This window comes from Cydia pomonella, chromosome 18, assembly GCF_033807575.1.
Source record: "Cydia pomonella isolate Wapato2018A chromosome 18, ilCydPomo1, whole genome shotgun sequence".
NCBI classification, from domain to species: Eukaryota; Metazoa; Arthropoda; class Insecta; order Lepidoptera; family Tortricidae; genus Cydia; species Cydia pomonella.
In genome coordinates this window covers 1151652-1174631 of record NC_084720.1, presented here as the reverse complement: position 1 = coordinate 1174631, position 22980 = coordinate 1151652, and the positions used below count along the sequence as shown (strand labels likewise).

At 37.5% G+C, this 22980-nt stretch overlaps 3 protein-coding genes across 3 annotated transcripts in view; all 3 read right to left on the bottom strand.

Annotated features, from left to right (window-relative positions):
* Nucleotides 1-1037: 1037 nt before the first annotated feature.
* LOC133527737 (tafazzin) overlaps nt 1038-22980 on the bottom strand; it is a 45793-nt gene continuing 23850 nt past the window's right edge. Inside the window, exons 5-7 of the mRNA XM_061864885.1 lie at nt 11341-11540; nt 10743-10886; nt 1038-8115 (exon numbers count right to left, since the gene is read on the bottom strand). Of these exons, the coding sequence (XP_061720869.1) occupies nt 8004-8115; nt 10743-10886; nt 11341-11540 (456 nt within the window). The 3' untranslated portion in view covers nt 1038-8003. The remainder of the gene's footprint in view (nt 8116-10742; nt 10887-11340; nt 11541-22980) is intronic.
* On the bottom strand, nt 8499-10251 carry LOC133527735 (uncharacterized). The gene is made up of 2 exons (XM_061864884.1): nt 10009-10251; nt 8499-9640 (listed from the first exon to the last, which is right to left on the bottom strand). Exon 2 carries the CDS (start codon nt 9638-9640, stop codon nt 8585-8587), a length of 1056 nt encoding a protein of 351 aa, XP_061720868.1. The 5' UTR covers nt 10009-10251; the 3' UTR covers nt 8499-8584.
* On the bottom strand, nt 19128-20482 carry LOC133527738 (uncharacterized). The gene has a single exon (XM_061864886.1). It carries the CDS (start codon nt 20178-20180, stop codon nt 19440-19442), a length of 741 nt encoding a protein of 246 aa, XP_061720870.1. The 5' UTR covers nt 20181-20482; the 3' UTR covers nt 19128-19439.

The following is a 22980-nucleotide window of genomic DNA, read 5'->3' as shown; positions in this document are numbered from 1 at the left end:
TCCATATTGTTTTTTTTTTAAATACATTTTGACTCTGATATGGTGTTTTAATATTACCCCAATTTTGTGTGAACATAAAAACTACAAACGATCTCCGTCAGTAGTTACGAAGGTACGTGAAGGTTCATTTTAAAACCGACCATCTGTGGATGTCTTTGGCTGTTAAATGGTTTAAGCAGTGGAGCGACACTTCCATTCGGGCAGGCGCCGTCCGGCTCAGGGGGCCTACCGCGAAAATCGAAGTTCGTCAATTGCGGGCATTTTTCTCTGTCACTCTAATTACGTCTTAGAGAGAGTAAAAGAGAAAGATCCCCGCAATTGGCCAATTTCTGATTTCGCGGTAGGCCCCCAGCATTGCTCAGAGCAATTATTAAGGTTGGCACAATTCGACGTCCCTATGCGTCAGTGTTGTCACATACAATTTTGGCGAAATGGTAGAACAGGGTGCAAAAATAGGTAGAAATGGGTGGAGTTTAAAATGAAAAATAGGTAGATCTACCACTCAATAGAAGTAGGTACATTTTTATGATTAAAAATGAGTATAAAATGTTTTGAATTACTTTATAAGTTTTTAATATTATGACGTTAGTACACATGTTTATTAAAGAAATTGAGACAAAGGTTTCATTGTTTGTAGGTAATAAACCTGCTTGTATAATCTGTTTCTTTGGCAAGTTTTCATTAAATCGAATCTAAATTCGGTAGAAATTAAGTAATGTATTGAGAATTGCTTACAATTGTACCATTTTGAAAAATAGGTAAATTTCACGCCGAGGGAGGTAGATGGGTAGAACGCAGGTAAAATAGGTAGATGTACCAAAAAGTTGGTAGATGTGACAACACTGCTATGCGTACACCACAGATAATGACTTGAATTTTGACAACCCTAAATGGCCGAAAGGGATAGTGCCCTACATTAGAAAGGGACATCATGATTCGTCCCTGAATCGCTGTCAAACTTCGGTTTTGTAAAAACTGCCATTTCTGTACGGTAGTACTGTTTATTCTGTGGTTTAGGTAAAAAAGAAACATCATACACCAGTCCATCAATTTTATTTTCGAAAAAAAATACACGAGTAAAAAGCGTATTGAATAGCGACGCCCACGCCTCGGCTGAACGATATATTTCTTCACACTTGACAGTACTAATAAGGATAAAAATACATAGAGGGCGTTTCTGAGCATTAAATCCAACCAGAGATTAACTGTCACCGAAAACGATAATTCGCGCCATTTGATCAGGCTTACGCTACAGATGGATGAAAATTATACTCTTTTTTTTTTTTAATGGAGGATAGGCAGACGTTTGACCACGATCACACCTGATGGTAAGTGATGATGCGGTCTACGGTGGAGCACGCTTACCTATGAGATACCTATTTACTCTAGCCTTGAAGAGATTCAGATCTTATTGTGGTCAATAAATAGTGTTCGAATGCACTGTTTGTTAGTACAGATACGCCTCTGTCTGATTGTTATTAATATGAAATAGGCGCAGAATCCCAAAATAGGGTAAACCGTCTATTATTGGCCACCTTATACTAAAAGGGATTTTGTTTAATAATCACATAATCTGAGTTAATCATCAGAACGATAGTTATTTAGTTTTTTTTTTTATACTACGTCGGTGGCAAACAAGCAGCCGCCTGATGGTAAGCAGTCTCCATAGCCTATGTACGCCTGCAACTCCATAGGAGTTACATGTGCGTTGCCGACCCTAACACCCCTCCCCCCTCGTTGAGCTCTGGCAACCTTAATCACCGGCAGGAGCACAACACTATGAGTAGGGTCTAGTGTTATTTGGCTGCGGTTTTCTGTAAGGTGGAGGTACTTTCCCAGTTGGGCTCTGCTCTAGATCTGGAATGACATCCGCTGTGCTGTGCCCTACCACACAAAGCAAGATGACATTCACAATGCCCATACCTCTCTTGTGGACGTAGTTTAAGGACGTACCCGGGTCCGTTAGTTTACTTGAATTGTGTAAATAAATAAATATAATTCTTATTTTAGCCATTTTAGTATAAGGTGGCCAGTAATAGACGGTTTACCCTATGTGGACGAGAGATAAGGTCACGTACATAGCAAAAAAAATCATGTAGTAACATTGAGATTTTGAAACTACTCATAGTAGGTTTTTTTTTCGTAACAGCAAGTTGAACCGCCAACTGCAAGATGGACCAAAAAGTTTCTTCAAGATTTTTATTTATTTTTTAGCTTAATATTTTGCGCTCACATTCACTCGTTCATCTGTATGTGACAAGCGCCCTCTGTAGAGATAATTTAGTAGTTTAAACCTTATTAGCACTGGCAATCTGAGTGACATTGACACTATGAATCTAAGTGCCAATTCAGTCGTATGGCGCTTACCGCCCGCTAATTTATAGTTTTACTCACATAAATACACAATTTCAACGACGTACCAAGCATAACAGGAAATATAAAAAAAGCAGATGTAATAATATCACAAATAATCTTACGTCAATTTTGAAATTAAAAAAAAAACTGCCATGCCGTAGCATGTAGGTAGTATAATTATTTAAGTATATTTTAAGTATATGCATATTACAATATTGCATAAGGTACACTAAACAGCTACAGTTAGACCAAGCTAAGATGGCAGAGATTTTGATAGTCCAGCCTGTGCAAGTGTTAAGTAAACGTCATAATTTCATAGAAGTCTGACGTTTAAAATAACACTTGAACTTGAACTGTCTGGGTCAAAATCGCTGCCAACGTATTGTCTGACTATAAATGGCTTTCAAGAACTAATTGGGCAACAAAAATAATTCCCGCTAACTTTGCACTTTGCTAAGGTAACTTTACCCAATTATGCAAATAATATTTGCATAATTAGCATATTATATGGTTAAAATGTATGATTTTTTTATACACATTAGACATTACATGACTGAATACGAATGGAGATCTTGTTCAACGTATGCCTTAAAAACTGACGTGTTTACTGAAGTATATTTCAACCATAAACTTGAACAGTCAATGGTATATTATCATTATGTCATACTCATAAACTAATAAAATTATGACATTACATTTTTTATTACATCTGCTTTTCACAATATCTAGTATTCTGACAGCCTACCACTTACACTTAAATAACCCAAACTTGTGCGCGCCGGCGGTCGGAAGACTGGTTGGCGTAGGAAGCAAGGCGCGGCGGTATTTGTAAACGTTTGTATTCTGGCAACATTGGTGATTCTTAAGTGCAATTTTGGTAGTAAATTTAACTTTGCCCAGTTCAGTTCAAATATACTTTATTCATGTAGACCTAGCAACAAGCCCTTATGAATAGTAAGACAGTATTAATTATTACCCACTTTTGATAATATCGGTAATTCTAGTCTGATTTTACTCTCGTAAGATAACTTTGCCCACTTTGCCAAACTGTTCGCGAATTAACTCAATTTTGCTCATATTATTAGATTGAGCAAACATAGGGATAATGTATCGGTATTGCGATGCAGAATTAAATCGTTATCTACAGTATCGACCTATCTTCTACCGATCCCATTAAGAATAATTTAATTTCGAATCATTAAAGAACATCCATTAAATACATACTTATGATTACTACAATATTTGCATGTATATTATTACAATATTTAATATTTATCGCATATAGCAAAGTTTAATTAAGCGTAGTTGTTAACGCACCAATCTTGCCTGAATAAAAACTTGTAGCGTCAATTGGCCTCGCCGCACCATGGAAAACTAACCTAACTGACATAATATGTACTTAAAATACAACAACAACCAATAGCGCTATTAAAACATAGAATCTTAAATTAGTGCTAATACATAGGGACTTAGCCTTTCTCTGCAGGCGGTCTAAAACATGCCCATATTTGAACTTACATGTTGAGTATGCCTCACGAAGTATGTATCACAAAACATACAAATTCATAGAAGCTGAACATCGTTTGCCTCGCGAGGCACAAGTTCACAAGGCGATTTAACAAATGGGTCAAAATTATTTTCGTTGTCATGTTTTTTGTCCTCAAAAAATGTGAAGGAATCTAATTTTTCTCATGTTAAATAGTATGTAATATAATCTACATCTAGAAAGACATACAATAGCACTCGTTTTTTTATTTTTTTATTTGATAGAAAACACAAATCCAAGCGCGAAAAAGTGGTCAGAAACAAGACAACGATAAAATAATTTTAACCCAAATGCGTGCTTTTTAAACTTAAAAATGCCTCCCGAGGCATACAATTGTGTCACTCAAATAGGAATGCCGTTCGACTGTCAAGCCCTACGTCTAAAATTTAAATAAGATTCAAACATATCAATCGTTATTTACATGATTTTTAATAATTTGAAAAAAACGTGGTAGAATATATTTTAAAACGGTTCGATATAATTGGCTATAAAAGGTCTTTGGTGCAGACATTTAATATGGCGGCCGATAGTACAGTCAACTTACGAAAACGTTGAACATTAGACGTCCTTTGGACGCTTAAAATTCAGCAGCCGTGTATGAAATGTCATCAACATTTATACAAATATTTGTTCAATTTTCAATTAAATCGGGCAGCATTACCCAACATTTTCGCAGTAACTGCACATGATACAAGTGTAATATCTACACTATATGGGTAAACTTTTGTAGAAAATAGTTTAAAAATGTTTTACAAAATATGTTGTTACGCTTGAAATGGGCCGCCGTTTTACTCTATTACCGTTGCCTTTAGCAAATACATTAAAAAAGGAAGAGTATTTTTATAAAAACTCCTATAGTTTCCTGTTGGTGTTATGTATGACAGTTAAATTATATCGATAGCAATAGAAGTTATCAATAAATAATACCTAACTGGATAGGTAACGAGCTTTAATAAAAGTTATTTGAATAAATAATTTGATACAAATTTCAAAGAGAGGTTAAGAAGAGTATACAGTAAGTACACCTTATCCACATACTTGAGTTCAATATTTTTTTTTATTAATTTCATGAAAGCAATAAATTGAAAAGAGCATAATAAGACGAGAACATGAATAGTTTGAATACAACTTTGCCCACTTCTATTGCGAAGACATCTATGGAGTCCGTCTAAGTTTAATCTGCATCGACTATGACGCGACAAGATGTGTCGCTATACACGTAATAATTTCAGTCATTTGACGTTTATGATGAAACTGACCTCTGTCATTGCATAGTCAGCGGAGAGTTAACTTGGTCCGACTAGCCAAATCCTATGTCATATAAAACACCAAACGGGATAACATTGCAATCAGTAACTTCGTTGGTGTAGACTAGAGAACGGCAGCCGGAACGGCTACGATACTCACACGGATAACACCGATCACGACACAACACCACTCACGCACACACACCGGCGTCGGCGCTGATGCCGGGAAACTTGCAACTTTGCCCACTATTACCGATAACCTAACTTACTTTAGCCAAAGGGGTTACGGCATACGTTTATGATTACCACCTGCAATAAGTTATATATAAATAGAGCAACTTGTAAGGATGTGACAATCATTGTAATCAAATCCATTCGCATATATTTTATGCCCGCCTAGAATTATCAGATATTATTGCACTATATAAACATACAAAAATTAAGCAATAGGATATAGAAGGAAAAAGGTATCTATCAAATTACTATTAATTAACATGATTTATATAAATAAAAAAATATTATCTTTATTTGACAATTTTTACGATTGTACTATTATTATGTACTCATTAGTCATTATTTTGATCAATACCTTTGCTGTTTTCCTAGGTTACTAGAATCATTTGGAGCAAAGTAACAAGATTCCACTGCGCGAGTCCTACACATCACAGGTAAGCAAAACAAGTACAAATAACAAAAATAGCCTTAAGAAGAATTCGTACAACATTCATACAGTCAGCGACATAAGTGATGTGCGGAACAAGTGCCTAAAATGATCGACAGACACCTCTATTGCTTTAAGAATAATCCATTTCAAATTTGTAAAAGCCTTAGTGGAGGTAGACTTTTAAATAAATAAAAATAAATAAATAAATATTATGGGACATTATTACACAAATTGACTAAGTCCCACAGTAAGCTCAATAAGGCTTGTGTTGAGGGTACTTAGACAACGACTTACACAACTTTTACATGTTAAAATATTGAACAAAGTTGAGACACTCGTATTTGGCAACTTTGCCCGCACCTACACTTTATATTTTACTATACTTTTGCTGCTGACTGTACTCTAAGCATAATAACAGCACCGACGCCTTCGCACGGCCCGTGCCGAGCGATTTCCTACCTAATAATACTTAACATAACGTCTACTATTGCATCGTTTCCGGTTGCACGGTCGTTTAATGATATGTACACATTAATGGCATTACACAAAAAAAAGTTAAGCCACCAATGGCTTAATGTCACTGCATTAATATTAGTCACACACAAAACTGGCATGGTTCATGCTAAGCGTCAGTACAGTAAAAATGTACGACTTTGCCCACCCTAGTCCAACTTTGCCCACTCATTATTTAAAATTCGTATTTTTGACAAATACAAAATAAATTTTATTTCACTATTATTAATTAATGGTCGGTAATATTAATTACCAATACATATCATTAGACACCGCATGCTATCTATAAGTTAACAATGTAAAGTTTCGTACAAAATTCTCTTACTCGCGCGATGCCGCACAAAATTGATATGGTTAATTATTACTACTAATTAGTTTTATAGAGGATCCTTTACAGAACCTTGACAGTAGGTATAGGTATCACTGGATATAAAAAGTAAGACAACTTACGGTATTTTTAAGTGTTTGTGACATTTTTGCCTGATTTACATTTGATAGCTAAATTCATTTCCTGTCAAAATCGAGACACATTTTTCTTGCTGTCAAAATAATAATTACACTGTCAAAGTCGGTATCGAAGGCATCGCGCTATTATGGTCGTTTGTCGCTCGTTTTGTCAGAAAAATTTGCATACTTTTGTCACAGTAAGGACGCTAAGCACAAGGAGTTTCGTACGTTGACACGCCGTATATTACTGTAACGTTCACACAGTGGCATTGACCGCTGCATCACCGGCGAGACAGCAATATAATTGCGTGCGATGGATAGAAAATGGCGTGCCAATGTACGAAATTATTCGTGCTTAGGGTTCTTATTTTAACGGATGGAAATGCAATGGTTTGCTATAGCCGAGATAGACCAGACCAGACCACAACCAGAGCCATAAAACTTAGATTTTTCTGAGCGATTTCATTGACCAGCCGAGAAATGATGATTAAATAAAGTAGACATAAGTAGGTAGCATTGTGGACCGGTTCTACGTAGCTAAATATTATGGCTGGTAACTTTAAAGTTTCCATACCCTTTCTCCATTACATATTTTGGTTAGAAATATTTTGCATATTTAATTATGCTCCATCATCTTTTCATTTTCAACATTTCGAGCGACAAATGTCCACAGGCATTTTCGAGTCCGTTGAGATTTTCCTTTAACATTATCACTTTAAAGACTTATTTACTTGATACAAGTTTCTTTGAGGCGAAATCGTTTGACAAACTCAATCAGCGACACTCAATGGACTTTATTGCTTTGCAATAAAGGCCAAAGCTGCATGTGCTGTAGCTGTAGACGTGCACTAGAATGTTGAAACCGTGCACGCACACGTCACGCAAGCGGTGTGCCGTCTCCAATAAAGATCTGTGAAATACAACGCGCGTCTACGCACACGCGTCCGGTGTGCACAGGTCTTCAGGTTCCCTGTTAAGACAGAGGCGAGATACTCGTACCATGTAAATGGCCTTGGTGAACCTAATGTACTTACATACATACCAGGTTTAAAACCTGCGTAAAGGGTATTTCCCACCTGATTATGAACTTTATTTCAAAGTGATAGGATTCGATTTTGCATAATTCCTGACACCTGCCTTTAAAGGGCTAAGGGGAGAAACTCGCATGCAACCTTTCTCGCAGGACCCGATAGCCACAGAATCCATACACGGTACACTTAAGGTAAAGGAACTAGATGTCCTTGTCTTTTTCTCTTTCTGGCTCCTTCTCTTTCCCGTTGGTGTGGTTGTGTGCGTAATCGCCGTCGCCGTGTGTGTCTGTCGGCTGCGTTAGGATGTCTGTCCTGTAGAAATGAGGGTAGTTACTAACTGATGTCACAGCAAAATGTCAAAACAGAAAATTGTCTAACTAGGGTGAAGGCACCAATCATGGACATGTTAAGCGCACTAAATTAGAATTTCGTTTAAAAATGGAATGTTTTTTGACGATACAAAAATGGTGATTTTTTTTTCGGCACTCAAATACATGAGGAATATTGAAACAAAACCGAAAATCCTGTATGTTTAATATATAATTAATAAAAAATATATAAATTGAAATTTACGAAATCACCATTGATGGACATCAAAAATTCAGTAATGGACACCCAGTCATGGACATGGACCCAATTATGAACATCCATTATTGGACACTTTTGTATTGAACACATAAATGAAACAAATGATGTCACAAATCAACTTTTATTATTAGGTAACGCTATTTGAACTTTCAACATGATCAGTCTTAGATTTCCAAGTTATACTATCAGACTTTCAATCAACCATCTGGTTTTCAGTAATTTTTAAACATTTATTGAGGCTTTGCCTCTTTGCCAGCAGCTGCAGCTTAGAATTGGTAACAAACACTGCTAAATCCATTGGTTGAAGGATATGGGTTGAGTTGGGGTACAGAGCAATGAGCTCTATGCCGTGTGCGGAGCAAAATTCTGATAGATGTAATGTTAAATGTGATCTGTGGCCATCTAAAAAAAACAGGATCGGTTTTGGTATCTTTTGCTCTTCTAGCCATGGATTGAAAATATTTGTGACATACTCGTAGAATGTGCTCCCACACATCCACCCTGATTCAGATTTTCCTATGCCCCAATGTTCAGGAACAGTGGCTGTTACGTGCGCTGGCAGTCTTTCATACTTGAAGACTATCATTGGTGGTGCTAGTTGACCGGTGGCACTGGCAGTGAGTAAAACAGTTAGGTTGTCTTTTTCATCGCCGCAGAATTGGTACAGATGTTTTTCTGCTTGTTTACAAAGAACTCGGCCTGCTTTTGGTGACAAAAAAAATGCGCTTTCGTCGGTATTAAATATCCGGCTAGGGTCATCTAAAACATCTTTTAAACCTACACCTTCTATGTATGTCGTTATTTCATTAAACCATTTGCGTATGCCTTCTTCGGTAACGTCATCCCTCGACTTCGAAAGATTTTGTGCTGTTTTTTCTGTTATATCTGGATGACGTTTTAAAAATGAGGAAAACCACTTTTTTCCAGGTTTGTTATTTGTAAAAGGATTGGCCTTCCCTTGATCTAATATAATTTTTTGCACGCTCTCTGTTAATAATTGTCTATTTATGGGAAAGTGCTTTTCACTCATTGCGACCAACCATTTTACCAGAATGTCCTCTTCTTCTGCCGTAAGGATAGTTTGAGGCCCCATAGCACAAACTGCAGGACTTTTGCCTGTCACTTTGTTGTGCAAGGTTATTCGAGGAACCCCAAACCGGAGGGCAGCTGTGCTTATAGTTTCTCCCATCCTTACAGCATCCAATGCTCTCCCCATTTGTTCGGGGGTATAATTTTTCTTCGGTGCCATCTAAGAAGAAACAAAGAACCCAATTATGAACAACTAAAAATACCCAGTTATGGACATCGTCCATTATTGGAAAATAAAGAGCAGTCACAAAATCAACTCAACCCAAATGTTTAGTGCAACGAATTAAATAATTTAATACAATAAACTAAAAAAGTAAAAAAAAACTTAAGCATGGACACTTGTCCATTACTGAATTTCCTAAAATATCGAATCCAGTAATGAACAAACCCCACAAAAAAGTTATTGCTGTGATTGGACATATTCAATTTAGCTCAAATTACTTGCTATATAGTATTATTCAGTAAAAATAACATCAAATCTCATTACAACACAACACAAGATAACACCATGCAAAAATATGTACTCACCTCCTTAACGATTTCAATAATAAAAACGGATTTTTATTACCACCGCGCGTAACGAATTTTGACTTCGCAGCCATCTAAGAACAAAATGGCCGATTTTGGTGACGTGTGTCAAAATGACAGCTCAAACGTCTATTGGTTATGCTTTAGTGTTGCCAGTTGAAAAATGTCGGGACAGTTGCTTAATAAATTCGATCAACGAAAAAAATGTCCATAATTGGTGCCGTGTCCATTACTGGTGCCGTCACCCTACCCGACAATTTTAATTGGAATTATGACCACTGTAAGAACGGATTTATTCATTCCTAACGATATCAACAGGGAACACCCTTGGTAACAAATGGGAATTATTTCGCCCTATTTATCCTCAGTGGGACAAACAACTTTTTTCCTATTTACACCCACAATTTTATTGTGATAAAAATTTTGGGAGTTTTCTTAGACCTATGAATGGTCTTTGATATGGTATTTATTGCCCGCCTTCTTAATAAAATGTAGCTTTTGGGCATCAGAGGAACCCAACTACACAGTTATTTAGTACAAAGTTATCTCATCAGAAGGACGCAGCCTGTTAGGATGGGAGATTATACAATTAATGAGCAAACCTTGACTTTTGGAGTGCCGCAAGGGAGTGTCCTAGGTCCTACGAATTTTCTCATATTAAGTGACCGACAATGTCAGTAGAGTGAGGCAAAATGACATAAGTAAGTATATATATTATTGTAAAATAAACAAACCTGCCAGCCAGTAACGCAGGTGCGACGCCGAGCACCCGTTTGAGTGCTTCATGCGTTTTCATCCGCAGTCGCATCAGCTCATTTTGGACGCGTTCTGTGATCGCTCGCCGCGTCTCTTCTTCGCTCGCGTTTGATTCTTTTAACCTGTAAAAAGTTTTAATTTGTCAAGTAAATAAAAACTGGCCAAGGTATGGGAATGTAAGTAAAAAGTGATGATGAAGATGAGGCGAATTAACGGCCCTAAAGTGTAAAGAAGATTTCACTTCTTTCGGGTTCTTGAATTAAGTAAAGATCAAAACATCGCGTTTAAAGTATATCAATTATTAAAATTATGCTTCGCAATATTTTAACAGTCTCAATCGGCCGGTATTTGAAACTTTATAAAACGGTCTTCATTACGATCGTACGTTTTCATTACATTCGTATATATTAATTTAATATTCTTAACTTGGATTTATGTATTTGTTTTGCGATTTAGTTTAGAATTGTGAGTAGCGGTGCTGCAGAATTGGATTAGGCCACACTTACACTCTACTGACTCGGTAAATAAGTTGTCGAGTGTCACAGCATCCCGCCATCACACATCCCACGCCCTTACCTGGCCAGCAGGTTGGCGAGCGGCACGGGCTGCCCGACGGCCAGCCACACGCGGTTGCCGGCGCGCAGCCGGTAGGGCTCGGCGTTGGGCAGCACGCCGTCCATGCCCTCGTGCCAGATGGGCAACACGAGCGGCGCGTGGCCCGCCTCCGCGCACTCCGCTATCATTCGGCCCACGCCCCATTTGAATCTGATGTGCTCCTGGAAATAGTTAGTCAATAATAAGAAGAATTATTTAAGACTAAGTATTTTTTTTTATAATAAACCGTACCCGTTCGGAGGGGATAACGTAATTTGACTTTTGACACCTTATATCTTAATCCAGGGGTTCCCAATCTTTTTCAACATGCGGCGCAGTTACAAGTTTAGTATTTTGCAACGGCGCCCTTGTAAATTTAAAATCACGGTCGAAAAAGAGTGACACGACGCTATATTATTTACCGATGCGAGCGCGCAAATAGGTACCCGCGAATATTTGTGGTTTCGGATAATGATAGAACTCACGGCGCCCCTCTTTACTTTCTACGGCGCACCAGGGCGCCGCGGCGCACACTTTGGGAACCCCTGTCTTAATCTATTAAGTTGGGATTTTCTTTAAAACACGGGGTGCATTCCCATTTGTCCTAGTCCCACGTGAACGCGACGCCATACATGAAGCGGGGACAGTAGAGAAGGATTTTTATGAATACCCGTACTTTGTATTATTTACCCGGGGATTAAGTAATGGTGACACACAGATCTTGGCGCTAAATATCTGTTATTTTGATTTTTGGTATGTTTAATGTGACACATGTTCGCAAAATACTACGGGTTGTGAAGTCAGCGTTATTCATTTCGAACACTCAATCTCCAAAATTCCTGCATTGTGTTAACATGACGGTTCCGGCGGCGAGTCCTCGGATGCTTCTCGATTATTGAATGAATTGACATTTACGCCATCCAAGTCGATAATACTGGGTGTTAACTTGGCAAAGCGACATTCCGGCCATGGCAATGGCCTTGCATCGATCTTTAAAAAAGAATACGGTACTAATAATCCGGTCTTCCTTCCAGGCACCACGTCCGTAAAACATTAGCAGAGCGAGAGAAGCTCTTGTACTTTGCTCACTTACATTTCTACTAAGTCGTACGGCATACTCACTTGGAGTAATTCGATGGATTCCAAAACAATCCTGACAGTGCATAAAAAGTCTGAAAATGCTGGGGGCTTAGCCAAGATTACAATTGAACAATTGATAGAAAATTCCAATCGAAAGTTAAATAATATATTTAAATAGTCACGTGACTTTAAGTTGCATCTGACACGCCGATGAATTTTTCTTTTCGATTAGCTTTTGTGGATATTGTATACCTAATTGTAATCTTGGTCAAGTAGATCTACTGGTGTGTAAATTATCGTTTCGCAATACATAATGATGCTAGTAGTTTTATTACATTTTTAAAACTCAATTACTCAAATTCCTAAATTGTGTTAACATGTCGGTTCCGGTGTGGTGTGTCTCAGACGCTCCCACGATTATTGAATGAATCGATGCTTCCGTTATACAACTCGATAATACTGGATTTGAACTTGGCAGTTAAATTGTTGCAACGGTTCTACATTTTTGGATATTTACGTTGGATAGGTTTAAAAAATAATAAAACCATTTTTACCATAGAGGGCTTATGATTAAATAGCGGGACATTATTTAGGTTTGTATGTATATATTATACGTTAGATGATATCTACAGAATTCTTTTTTCAAATTTTCATTAACTTTGGCAAGAAAATAGTTCTGATAAATACAATGTTAAATATGGGTCTCGTAGACAAATCCGCATGTATGTATGTGTCGCGAGGACTCTCTTTAGGGCGAACTCATAAGGTTATTCGTGGACGTGAACTAAGACAGTCAGCGCATGTTTAGCAATAGGGTTTCGCCTGTTACCCATTGTGTAAGAAACCCTAAAAACAACAATACCGTAAAACCGTCAAAACCCTGAGCCACCCAGGTCTCGTGCAATGGAGCCTATTGCCATTTGCCACTTCAACTTTTTTTTATACTACGTCGATGGCAAACAAGCATACTGCCCGCCTGATGGTAAGCAGTCTCTGTAGCCTATGTACGCCTGCAACTCCAGAGTTACATGCGCGTTGCCGACCCTAAACCCCTCCCCCCCTCGTTTAGCTCTGTCAACCTTACTCATCGGCAGGAACACAACACTATGAGTGGGGTCTAGTGTTATTATGGCTGCGGTTTTCTGTAAGGTGAAGGTACTTCCCCAGTTGGGCCCTGCTCTAGATCTGGAATGACATCCGCTGTGCTGTGCCCTACCACACAAAGCGAGATGACATTCACAATGCCCATACCTCTTTTTTGGACGTAGTTTAAGGACGTACCCGGGTCCAGCTAAATCAAATTATCATGATCGTGAGACCAGCGCCGGCGCCGAGTAGGGCGCGCCGACCCAAACTGACGTATTTGATCGTCTATACAAATCTTGCAGTACTTATGAAATAGCATTTTGTGCAATAGGGACATAATAATAAATAAATAAATAAATAAATAAATATTATAGGACATTATTACACAAATTGACTAAGTCCCACAGTAAGCTCAATAAGGCTTGTGTTGAGGGTACTTAGACAACGATATATATAATATATAAATATTTATAAATACTTAAATACATAGAAAACACCCATGACTCAGGAACAAATATCCATGCTCATCACACGAATAAATGCCCTTACCAGGATTTGAACCTGGGACCATCAGCTTCGTAGGCAGGGTCACTACCCACTGGGCCAAACCGGTCGTCAAAATACATAATAATGGTTCTCAAAATACAAAACGAGGCGAAGTTGAGTTTTGTAAAGACAGGCCCGAGAATTTTAAAACTAATAAAATCGAAATAAATATTTGTTTGTAGATCTTTGCATAGCAGTCAGAATAAAAAAACAACCGTTGTATAATATACCTAAGAACACTGCTTTTAGGATACTACTGACAGGTGCGCCGGGCTCCGAGCGCCGCGCGTTGTGAAGTTGATTTCGATCTTAGTGGTAGTCATTTTATCGGCAAATAAAAGTGCAGCGGTGGCAGCATGGTTCCATTTTTATCACTTGTCATTATGCCTGTCACTTTCGCGCTTACATAATTGTTAGAGCGGGACAGGCATGGTGACAAATAATAAAGAGCCAACCTTAGCCCTACTGGAGTAGAAAAAGTATATGTAAACCTTATTATAGCGGGCTAAAATGTTTTACTATAATACAACAAATAGGACAGTAACAATAAAGTAACAACAATAAACTATGAAACATCCCATACAATAAAATTTAGTGAACGTTTTAACGGTGAAAGACGATTTGGTGCAACCTTCGAGCAACACCGGCTTCCGACACAGCGGAAGGTAGGACCCCAAGCGATAACTTACCGTTAAAATCGTTCTGCCCTTTTTTTGCGGGGGAAAGTGGGAAACGTGCACACAGTCGCACTTCTCACTCACTACATACAAAATCCAATTTGTACTGACGACAAAATAACACACGTCAAAGACAAATTTTACACACCTCGATCTCTTTTTGTGTACGGACGAGTCACAACACGCACCGAGCTATGCCCAGTTGGGCATGTGTACAATTTTGCACTAGCGTCTCGAAGGGGAAGCAAGAACAAATACGATGTTAAATTAATAAACTATTTTTATTTTATTTATTTTTATTATTTAATTATAAACAGAAGTATATTTATTCTACGAGTAACAATCTCCATACAAATCTTCTGAAAAAAAAAAAGAAAGTTTAACACTCTTTATACCAGGGGTCTCCTAACATTTTTACCCGAGGGCCATATTGCATCTCTAAAACTTTCGCGCGGGCCACCATGGATCTAGTTGCTGCTGTTAGGAACCGTTCCACTCTAAATGCATGCTGAACTCCTGGAGCCTGGGATCCCCAACCTCCCGTGGGCCGGGTTGGAACGCCTCGTGGGCCGGGGTTTGTAGACCCCTGCTTTATACAACTATGTTGAACTAACGTTCGCTAGTTAACGGAAGTAACAGCGCCATCTACCGGGACATTGGGTAAACATGTCTAAACTAATTCCGATATGCGTTTCGGACACTTCCGCAGAGCGGAAATAGTGCGAATGCCGAATCCCTTCCCGGTGTTGCTCGAAAAATGCAAACAACCTTTAATATATTTGCTATAGTAATCATAATAAAGCGTTAGATAAGTAATCTCGAACGTATAATTCAGAATATCACTATAATGGCCTGCTAATTATGATAATATATGGTTTATGACTCTGAATGGCAGTAATGCGCAACCGTCTGCGTAATAACAATACTGAACTGACTAGAGATGGACCTTATTTTCTTTACAATAAGGTTTACGATGTGCATACACACGGAAATAAACAAAGGATTGTATCGTGAACTGCTGACGCCGCCTGTGGTTCATGCTGAAAGAATTTGAAAAACACCGCCGTGTTGAAAGTTGGCACAGCCACTGATTAGATAATAGTAGATAAATAGCGTAGCAAAACCTATACAGGGTGATTTAGGAGACGTGAGCCTGCAAGCCTGCACATTCAGTAAGTTATAAGCAAATGTTCGTACCAGTATTTGTGATATTAACGCCCCTTAAGGGGCTCCCCGCGGTTTTCATCGATTTTTGACAAGTTTTGAGTCGTTACTCCTACATTTGCACTATAGATAGAATTATAAGACAAACGGCTATCGGTTCTTTAATCTTTTATCTCCATTCTGGTCTACCGGATTTTAAAAGAAATGAACACTTATTTTTATATATTTTTTTAAGTCTAAAAAAACCTTTTTTCGTCACTCGATTGCTGTGAAGGATTTTGCATGTACGAAATCTACATATTTCGGTTCGTCTTTAACGTCTCTAAAAACTGGTCTGGGAATTTAATTTTAAACTAATTAAGACAAAAGTTATGGTTAGAAAACCAGTTTTTTTGCCTAAAATTGTTTAACTTTGATGGCAAATATCTCGAAGACTGAACTCTGAACTAAATATGGGTACTATATTGCTTAAAGCCGTTGCTGTTAATATAAAATAAAATAAAAAAAATAAAATAAAATAAGCCTTTATTGCTGTTCTACAGTGATAACAATATTAGGTTTTTCTTTTCCGACGACTGAGTTTTGTAACAACAGCTTGTCTTTCGACAAAGGCCTCCTCTAAAGAGTTCCATTTCTCCCTATCTCTTGCGAGTCTCGTCCATCCTGGGCCGGCCACTTTCCTGAGGTCATCTTCCCAGCGTTTCCATTGGCCACCCTGGTTCCTTTCACAACCTATTGGGCACCATTCTGTTATCTTCCTAGTCCATTTATCAGTTTTTTCTCTTATCATGTGTCCTGCCCACTTCCATTTTAGTGTTTTACATACTTTGTTCGCATCTTTGAATTTGGTGATACCTTTAATTTTGTTTAATTTTATTTTATCTATTCTTTTTACTCCAATTACACTTCTCTCTATTCCATTTTGGCATACTTTAATTTTGTTGGTTAATTTTTCAGTTAGTGACCATGTTTGGCAACCGTATGTTAAACACGGAAGGATGCATGTGTTAAAGACTTTCCTTTTTTCCTTTATTGGCATGTCTTGGTTTTTCATTACTTCACTAAGTGACCAAAATCTTTTCCAAGTGTTGGCAATTCTTCTATCAATTTCTTTAGCCATAGTATCACTGGTCGCTATTAGCTGACCCAAGTATACATACTCGTCAACATAGTCTATTTTTTCCTTATTTACCATGATGGTGTGACTATGTGAACCGTTAGTCATAATTTTGGTTTTGTTTGTGTTCATTGAAAGGCCAGCTACTATGCTTTGGTCTGATAGTTGTTGTAGCATTTGTTCTAGATTTTCTGGACATTCTGAGAATAGAATCAAATCGTCTGCAAAACGCAAATGATTCAGATTTTCGCCATTTATGTTGAGTCCATTATTATTCCATTCCAGATTTCTGAATATCATCTCTAAGGCCGCCGAGAACAACTTAGGAGAAATTGGATCACCTTGTCGGACTCCTCTTTCTATAGAGAACTCTTTTCCCGTTGCTTCTAGTCTGATTTGGGCAGTGCTTTTGGAGTATATGTTTTTAAATAAGCGTATGTATTTTTCTTGGATTCCTTGAGTACGCAATGCTTCCCAGATGTAATCATGTTCTAAAGAATCGAAGGCTTTGTTGTAATCGACAAATCCTAGATAGTAGGTTTTATTGTATTCCCTGTACTTTTGTAGAACTTGTTTTAAAACATGGATGTGGTCGACGGTTGAATATTTGCTACGGAACCCCGCTTGTTCTTTCGGTTGATTTTCGTCGAGTGTCGATGTGATTCTGGAAAGTATTACTTTTGAAAAGACCTTGTATATATTCGATAACAAACTGATCGGTCGATAGTTGCCAATTTCTCCTTTATCTCCTTTTTTGTGTAACAGAATTATAGTTGATTTGGTCCAATCTGTAGGAATATTTTCGGTTTCTACAATTTCGTTAAATATATCCGTCAGTGCAGGGGTAATAGCCGGTATAGTAGCTTTTAGTAGTTCATTTGTTATTTGGTCTGTTCCAGGGGTCTTGTCTCTTCTTTGTGTATTGATTGCTCTTATGATTTCCTCCTTCAATATTTTTGTTATGGGCTCGGGGTCTGTTATGTCACTTCCAATTGTCGTTATTTTTGAGTGGTTACTTTGGTATAGGTCTCTATAGTAATCAGTAGCTATTTTAAGCATTTCTTCTCTATTGCTTGTATAGGTTCCGTGATTTGTTTTTGCTTTTAGCATCCAATCCTTTTTACAGTTCAATTCTTTCATAGCCTTTTTTGTTCCCCCGGTTTTTTCAATATGTTTTTTAATGTATCTTGTCTTTTTAGTTTTTTGTCTTTTCTTATGTGTTCATTAATTTTTTTGCTAATGTCTGCTATTTTGAGGCGGTCAGCTTTACTTTCCTTGCTTTGTAGTAGTTTTTTTCTCTCTTGTAGCAGCTGTTGTGTCTCCGTGGAAACTACGCTTTTACTTATTGAATTTACTTTTTTAGTTTCTGATTGTAAAATATTTATAAATTTGTCATATTTTGCCTGGGTTGCTATGTTGTCTTGCTTATCTTTTCCTATTGACTCTTGTAAATATCTTATGAGTTGGTCCTTATTGTGAGTGCAAGTAAGCGAAGAAGTATCCTTGTGCTTCATCCTGTTCCTCTTTATATTTATGCCGCTTAGTTTAGCGCGAACCATTTTGTGGTCCGAATTAAAGTTTAAATGGTGTATGATTGACACATCCTGGAACATTTTGGCGTTATTAGTCATGATGAAGTCTATTTCGTTCTTGTATAAGCTGTTTGGGGAAATCCATGACCACTGTTTTGTTTTCTTCTTTTTATAAAAAGTATTAAGGATTCTGAGTTTGTTTTGTAAAGCAAAGGTAACTAACCGATCCCCGTTTTTGCTTCTTTCGCCATGACCATATTTCCCCACTGTGAATTCTTCTCCACTGTTGCCGCACATTCCTACTTGTCCATTAAAATCCCCCATTACTATAATGTTTTTATGGGAACTTTGAATAGTTTTTTGTAAGTCTTCATAGAATTTTTCGATTTTTAGTTTACTACTTGTTTCGGTTGGAGAGTATGCTTGTATGATAGACCACTTTTCTTCTTTTTTAAAGGGTAATGTGATGTTCAACAATGTTATTCTTTCAGATATTCCTTTGATTTCTTCAATACTGTGTGTAAGGCTCTTCTTGATTAGGAATCCCACCCCGTACAGGCCGGGTGTCTCTCCTTTGTAGTGTAGGATGTACTCTTGATATTCTTCTATTCCTTCGCCATATCTCCTCATTTCACTAATTCCTATTATATCCCATTTAATATCCTTTATGGCTAATTCCAGCTCAATAAGCTTTTCAGTAGTTCGCAGTGATCTTGTATTAAAGGTTGCTATGTATATTTCAGTGTTACGTTTGTCTATCTTTAGAGGGTTTTGGTCTTTTCCCCCCACGAGGACCAGTCGGCTTGGGGGGTTTGTTTCTGTTGTATTCTTGTCTTGTTTTTTAGTTAGTTGTTGTTTCCAGTCGCCGGTGTCTAATTGCTATTGTTCGTTGGTAGCAGAGTTGCTGGAGAGAGATAGAGAACGGCCTCTCATTATATCAAACGCATTTATTCGATAATTATTAGATGCATTCATTAATGTTTGTTGTTTCCTTGGCTGAGAATCGTTTTGCGGGGAGGTAGATATTTCCCTTTTTCTTTTATCTTTAGTATTGATGGTATTCTTGATTATCAGTTGATCGTACTTTATAAAGGCAATATTTCCCTTTTCCCGTTCTTCTGTAAGCTTGGGTTGTAGGGCTTTCCTCTTTTCTAGAGTTTCCTTTGAGTAATCGTCCGTAACATATATCTCCTTGAGTTTCTTTTTATTTTTCATGATTTCACTCTTTTTCCATTTACTTACTAGTGATAGAAGCGTAGGCTTGGGTTTCCCAGTCTTATTATTATTCCCAATACGGTATATTTTATTAATATCCCAGTCCTCTATTTTTATATTTAAATCCTTTGAAAAGCATTCTTTCACTTGTTTAACTAGCTCCAGCGTGGATGTCTCCTCTTCCTTCAACCCATGAATGATTATGTTGTTGGCTTTTTTTTCTCTCTCCAAATACTCCACTTTTTTCTCCAGGTTTTCAACTTTCTTTTGCAAATTTTTGTTTTCTTCTAGAATAGGTTTTAGTTTTTCATCAATTTTTTCCGTAATTGTATTAGTTAGTTCTTCTGTTTGCTTCTGCATTTCAACTTTCATTTTATCGAACAGTAGTTGGAATTGGTCATCCATATTTTGCGTGTAACGAACCGTATATGTCAAGTGGTGAGTTTTACTTCTTCTCGCTGGCAACACTGGATGATACTGACAGTTGATTTTGATGTACGAGTTGGTGACAGTTTTTAATTAAGGTCTTTGTTTATGAACTTCACTTCTAACCTCAAAACGACCGTAGGTTGTTGTACTCCAATTGTTGTGTAATCCTTCTATTTTTTGCACTGTTTTTAATAAGTAACACTCAGTTGTCACTTTGTTTTCCATTCACCGTGATGTGTTTGTGAAACTGCTAGGTTTTCCTATTTATTTGTGATTAATTTCACGGATCGTCGGCACTGTGTTGTGTACAATATGACAACCGGAACCGGAAAAAAAAACTGTTAATATGATAAGCTACAAAAAACATTAGAAAAGTAAGGGATTCAGATCGAAGGTCATTGCCCTTGCCCTTAATTAATTTATTTACTGTAAAAAAAGTTTTAATTTATTTGCGAAGTTTATGGTCACCCTACAACTAGAATACTTTCGCCAAATACTCTTTGTTTTATACATGACAAGTGTCAAATTGAATGTCATCGGAGTCAGATTAGGTACTTTAGAAAAATAGTATCTCGGTCAAGTGTGACATTTTAATTTCTTCATAGTCATTATACTGTGATAACGGTTACAGAGGTTTTATCTTTATTCATTAAGTTTTGTAGGGTGTCCATGATTGTAGATTATTAAATTTGTCTTTACCAAAAAGTTGAAACACAGGAAAAAAAGTGTGATATTATTTGAAAAGATTTAAGTAAAACAAAACATGATGGCGAACGATCCTAATGGATTTTACTGAGTATGTTGGCTTAGTTGGCTGACGTCTGTGTCTGCTAATCATCATGCTGCCATCGCTGGACCAAGGCGGCGATGAGACGACCTATATCTATTACTTAAACACTTTAGGGGTCATCCATTAATTACATCACACGTTTAGGGGGAGGGAGGGGGTCAAGAAAATGTTACATGTTGTGACAAGAAGGAGGAGTCACAATCTTTGAAATATAAAAGGCAAGCCGTTCGAAATCGGGTTTTTACCACTTACGGTTACAGCGTTTGTCGCTCCTTTGTCGCGTAAACGAGCGACAAAGCTAAATGATTGATTGTGACGCGTGCGACCTACTTCGCTAATGACAAAGAGTTTGTGACAAAGAAAATAAACAAAAGATTTTACTGTGTTTCTTATTCTAATTCTTACAAACGTAGGCGGGCTATACCATTCGATATATATACACCGTGTTTTTATTGAATTCCGTTAACTTCGGGGTATCGGTAAGAACGTCAAAGGAAACTTAAAGGCATAATTAATAAAAAAAAAAAAAAAATTAACTTTTAATTATTTTTTTATGAAAAGTAATTAAATAATGAATATATTGTAACCGGGAATTACATTTAACTAAACAAAACAATTGAAAAGTGTGACATATCAATGCCATTTCGAACATCAATCGTCCGAGATAGTATTTACGTTTAGTAGCAAATGTATTATCTCATACTAAACATTAATCAATATGTAAACAGGCCCTAAGGCAAGTGTACACGCTCGTAAGGGCCATATAAGATAAAAAAACACGGTGTATATATATAAAGCGCTGGTGGTCTAGCAGTAAGAGCGTGCGACTTTCAATCCGGAGGTCGCGGGTTCAATTCAAACCCCAGGCTCGTACCAATTAGTTTTTCGGAACTTGTGTACAGTCAGCATCAAAAGTAGCGGATGAAACAACGCGCCAAAAGTATCTGATATTCCGGATAACTTTTCCAAATGTAGATAAATTTCTAAAATTCGCGCTCAAAAGTATATATTTTACAGTCTTAGTTGTTCTATATTAAATACATCACTTTTTGTTAAGCCGTTATATACAGAATGGTAGATACTTATGAAATGTTATTTGATCCGCTACTTTTGATTCTGACTGTACCAAATATCATTTGATATTTACCAGTCGCTTTTCGGTGAAGGAAAACATCATGAGGAAATCTGCTTATCCCAATAAGGCTTAGTTTACCCTCTGGGTTTGAAGGTCAGATGGCAGTCGCTTTCGTAAAAACAAGTGCCTAATACGCCAATTCTTGGGATTAGTTGCCAAGCGGACCCAAGGCTCCCATGAGCCATGGCAAAATGCCAGAACAACCCGAGGGAGATGATGTAGACGCTATACATACAAGCCAAGGTCATTAATAGTTAAGAGCAATGCTGTTAGTACTAACTAGATAAGTATTAAGGTATAAAACTGCATAGGTATGACTCATCTAAATCATTGAAATAGGTATGACGAGTAGCAATTGCATCTGTTATGTACTTAACAGTCTTAGCTTGACCATAGTTAGCTCTTATGTCTTTGCATTAAGGTTTAAGAATCCTTAGTTAACAGCACCAACGTAATATGGTTTGCGGTTGAGTACAGAATACCGACCTTGACATTAACTGCGGTCTACCGTTTCGATGGCACATGTAGGTACTAGAGAGGACGGGAAGATAATTTCACATCATCAGGAAACTTAAGGTTCCATTTCCATGTTTAGTGCTTCAAGTGACGATTGACGACTTTATTTGACCATCTAAAATGATTTGCGATCTCGCGCATAACTTACGCGGTACCAGTAACCGACTTTTTCTTCTTCTTCTTCAGTCAGTCCCTCAATACTGAGGATCGTGTTGAAGGCCAGGTTCTTCCATAGGGTTCTGTTCCTCGCAAAGCGCATGGCCTCGTGCAGTTTTAATTGCATAGGTGGAGTAATTTGAGCACACCATCTAGTAGGGAACCGTACAGTGACCGAC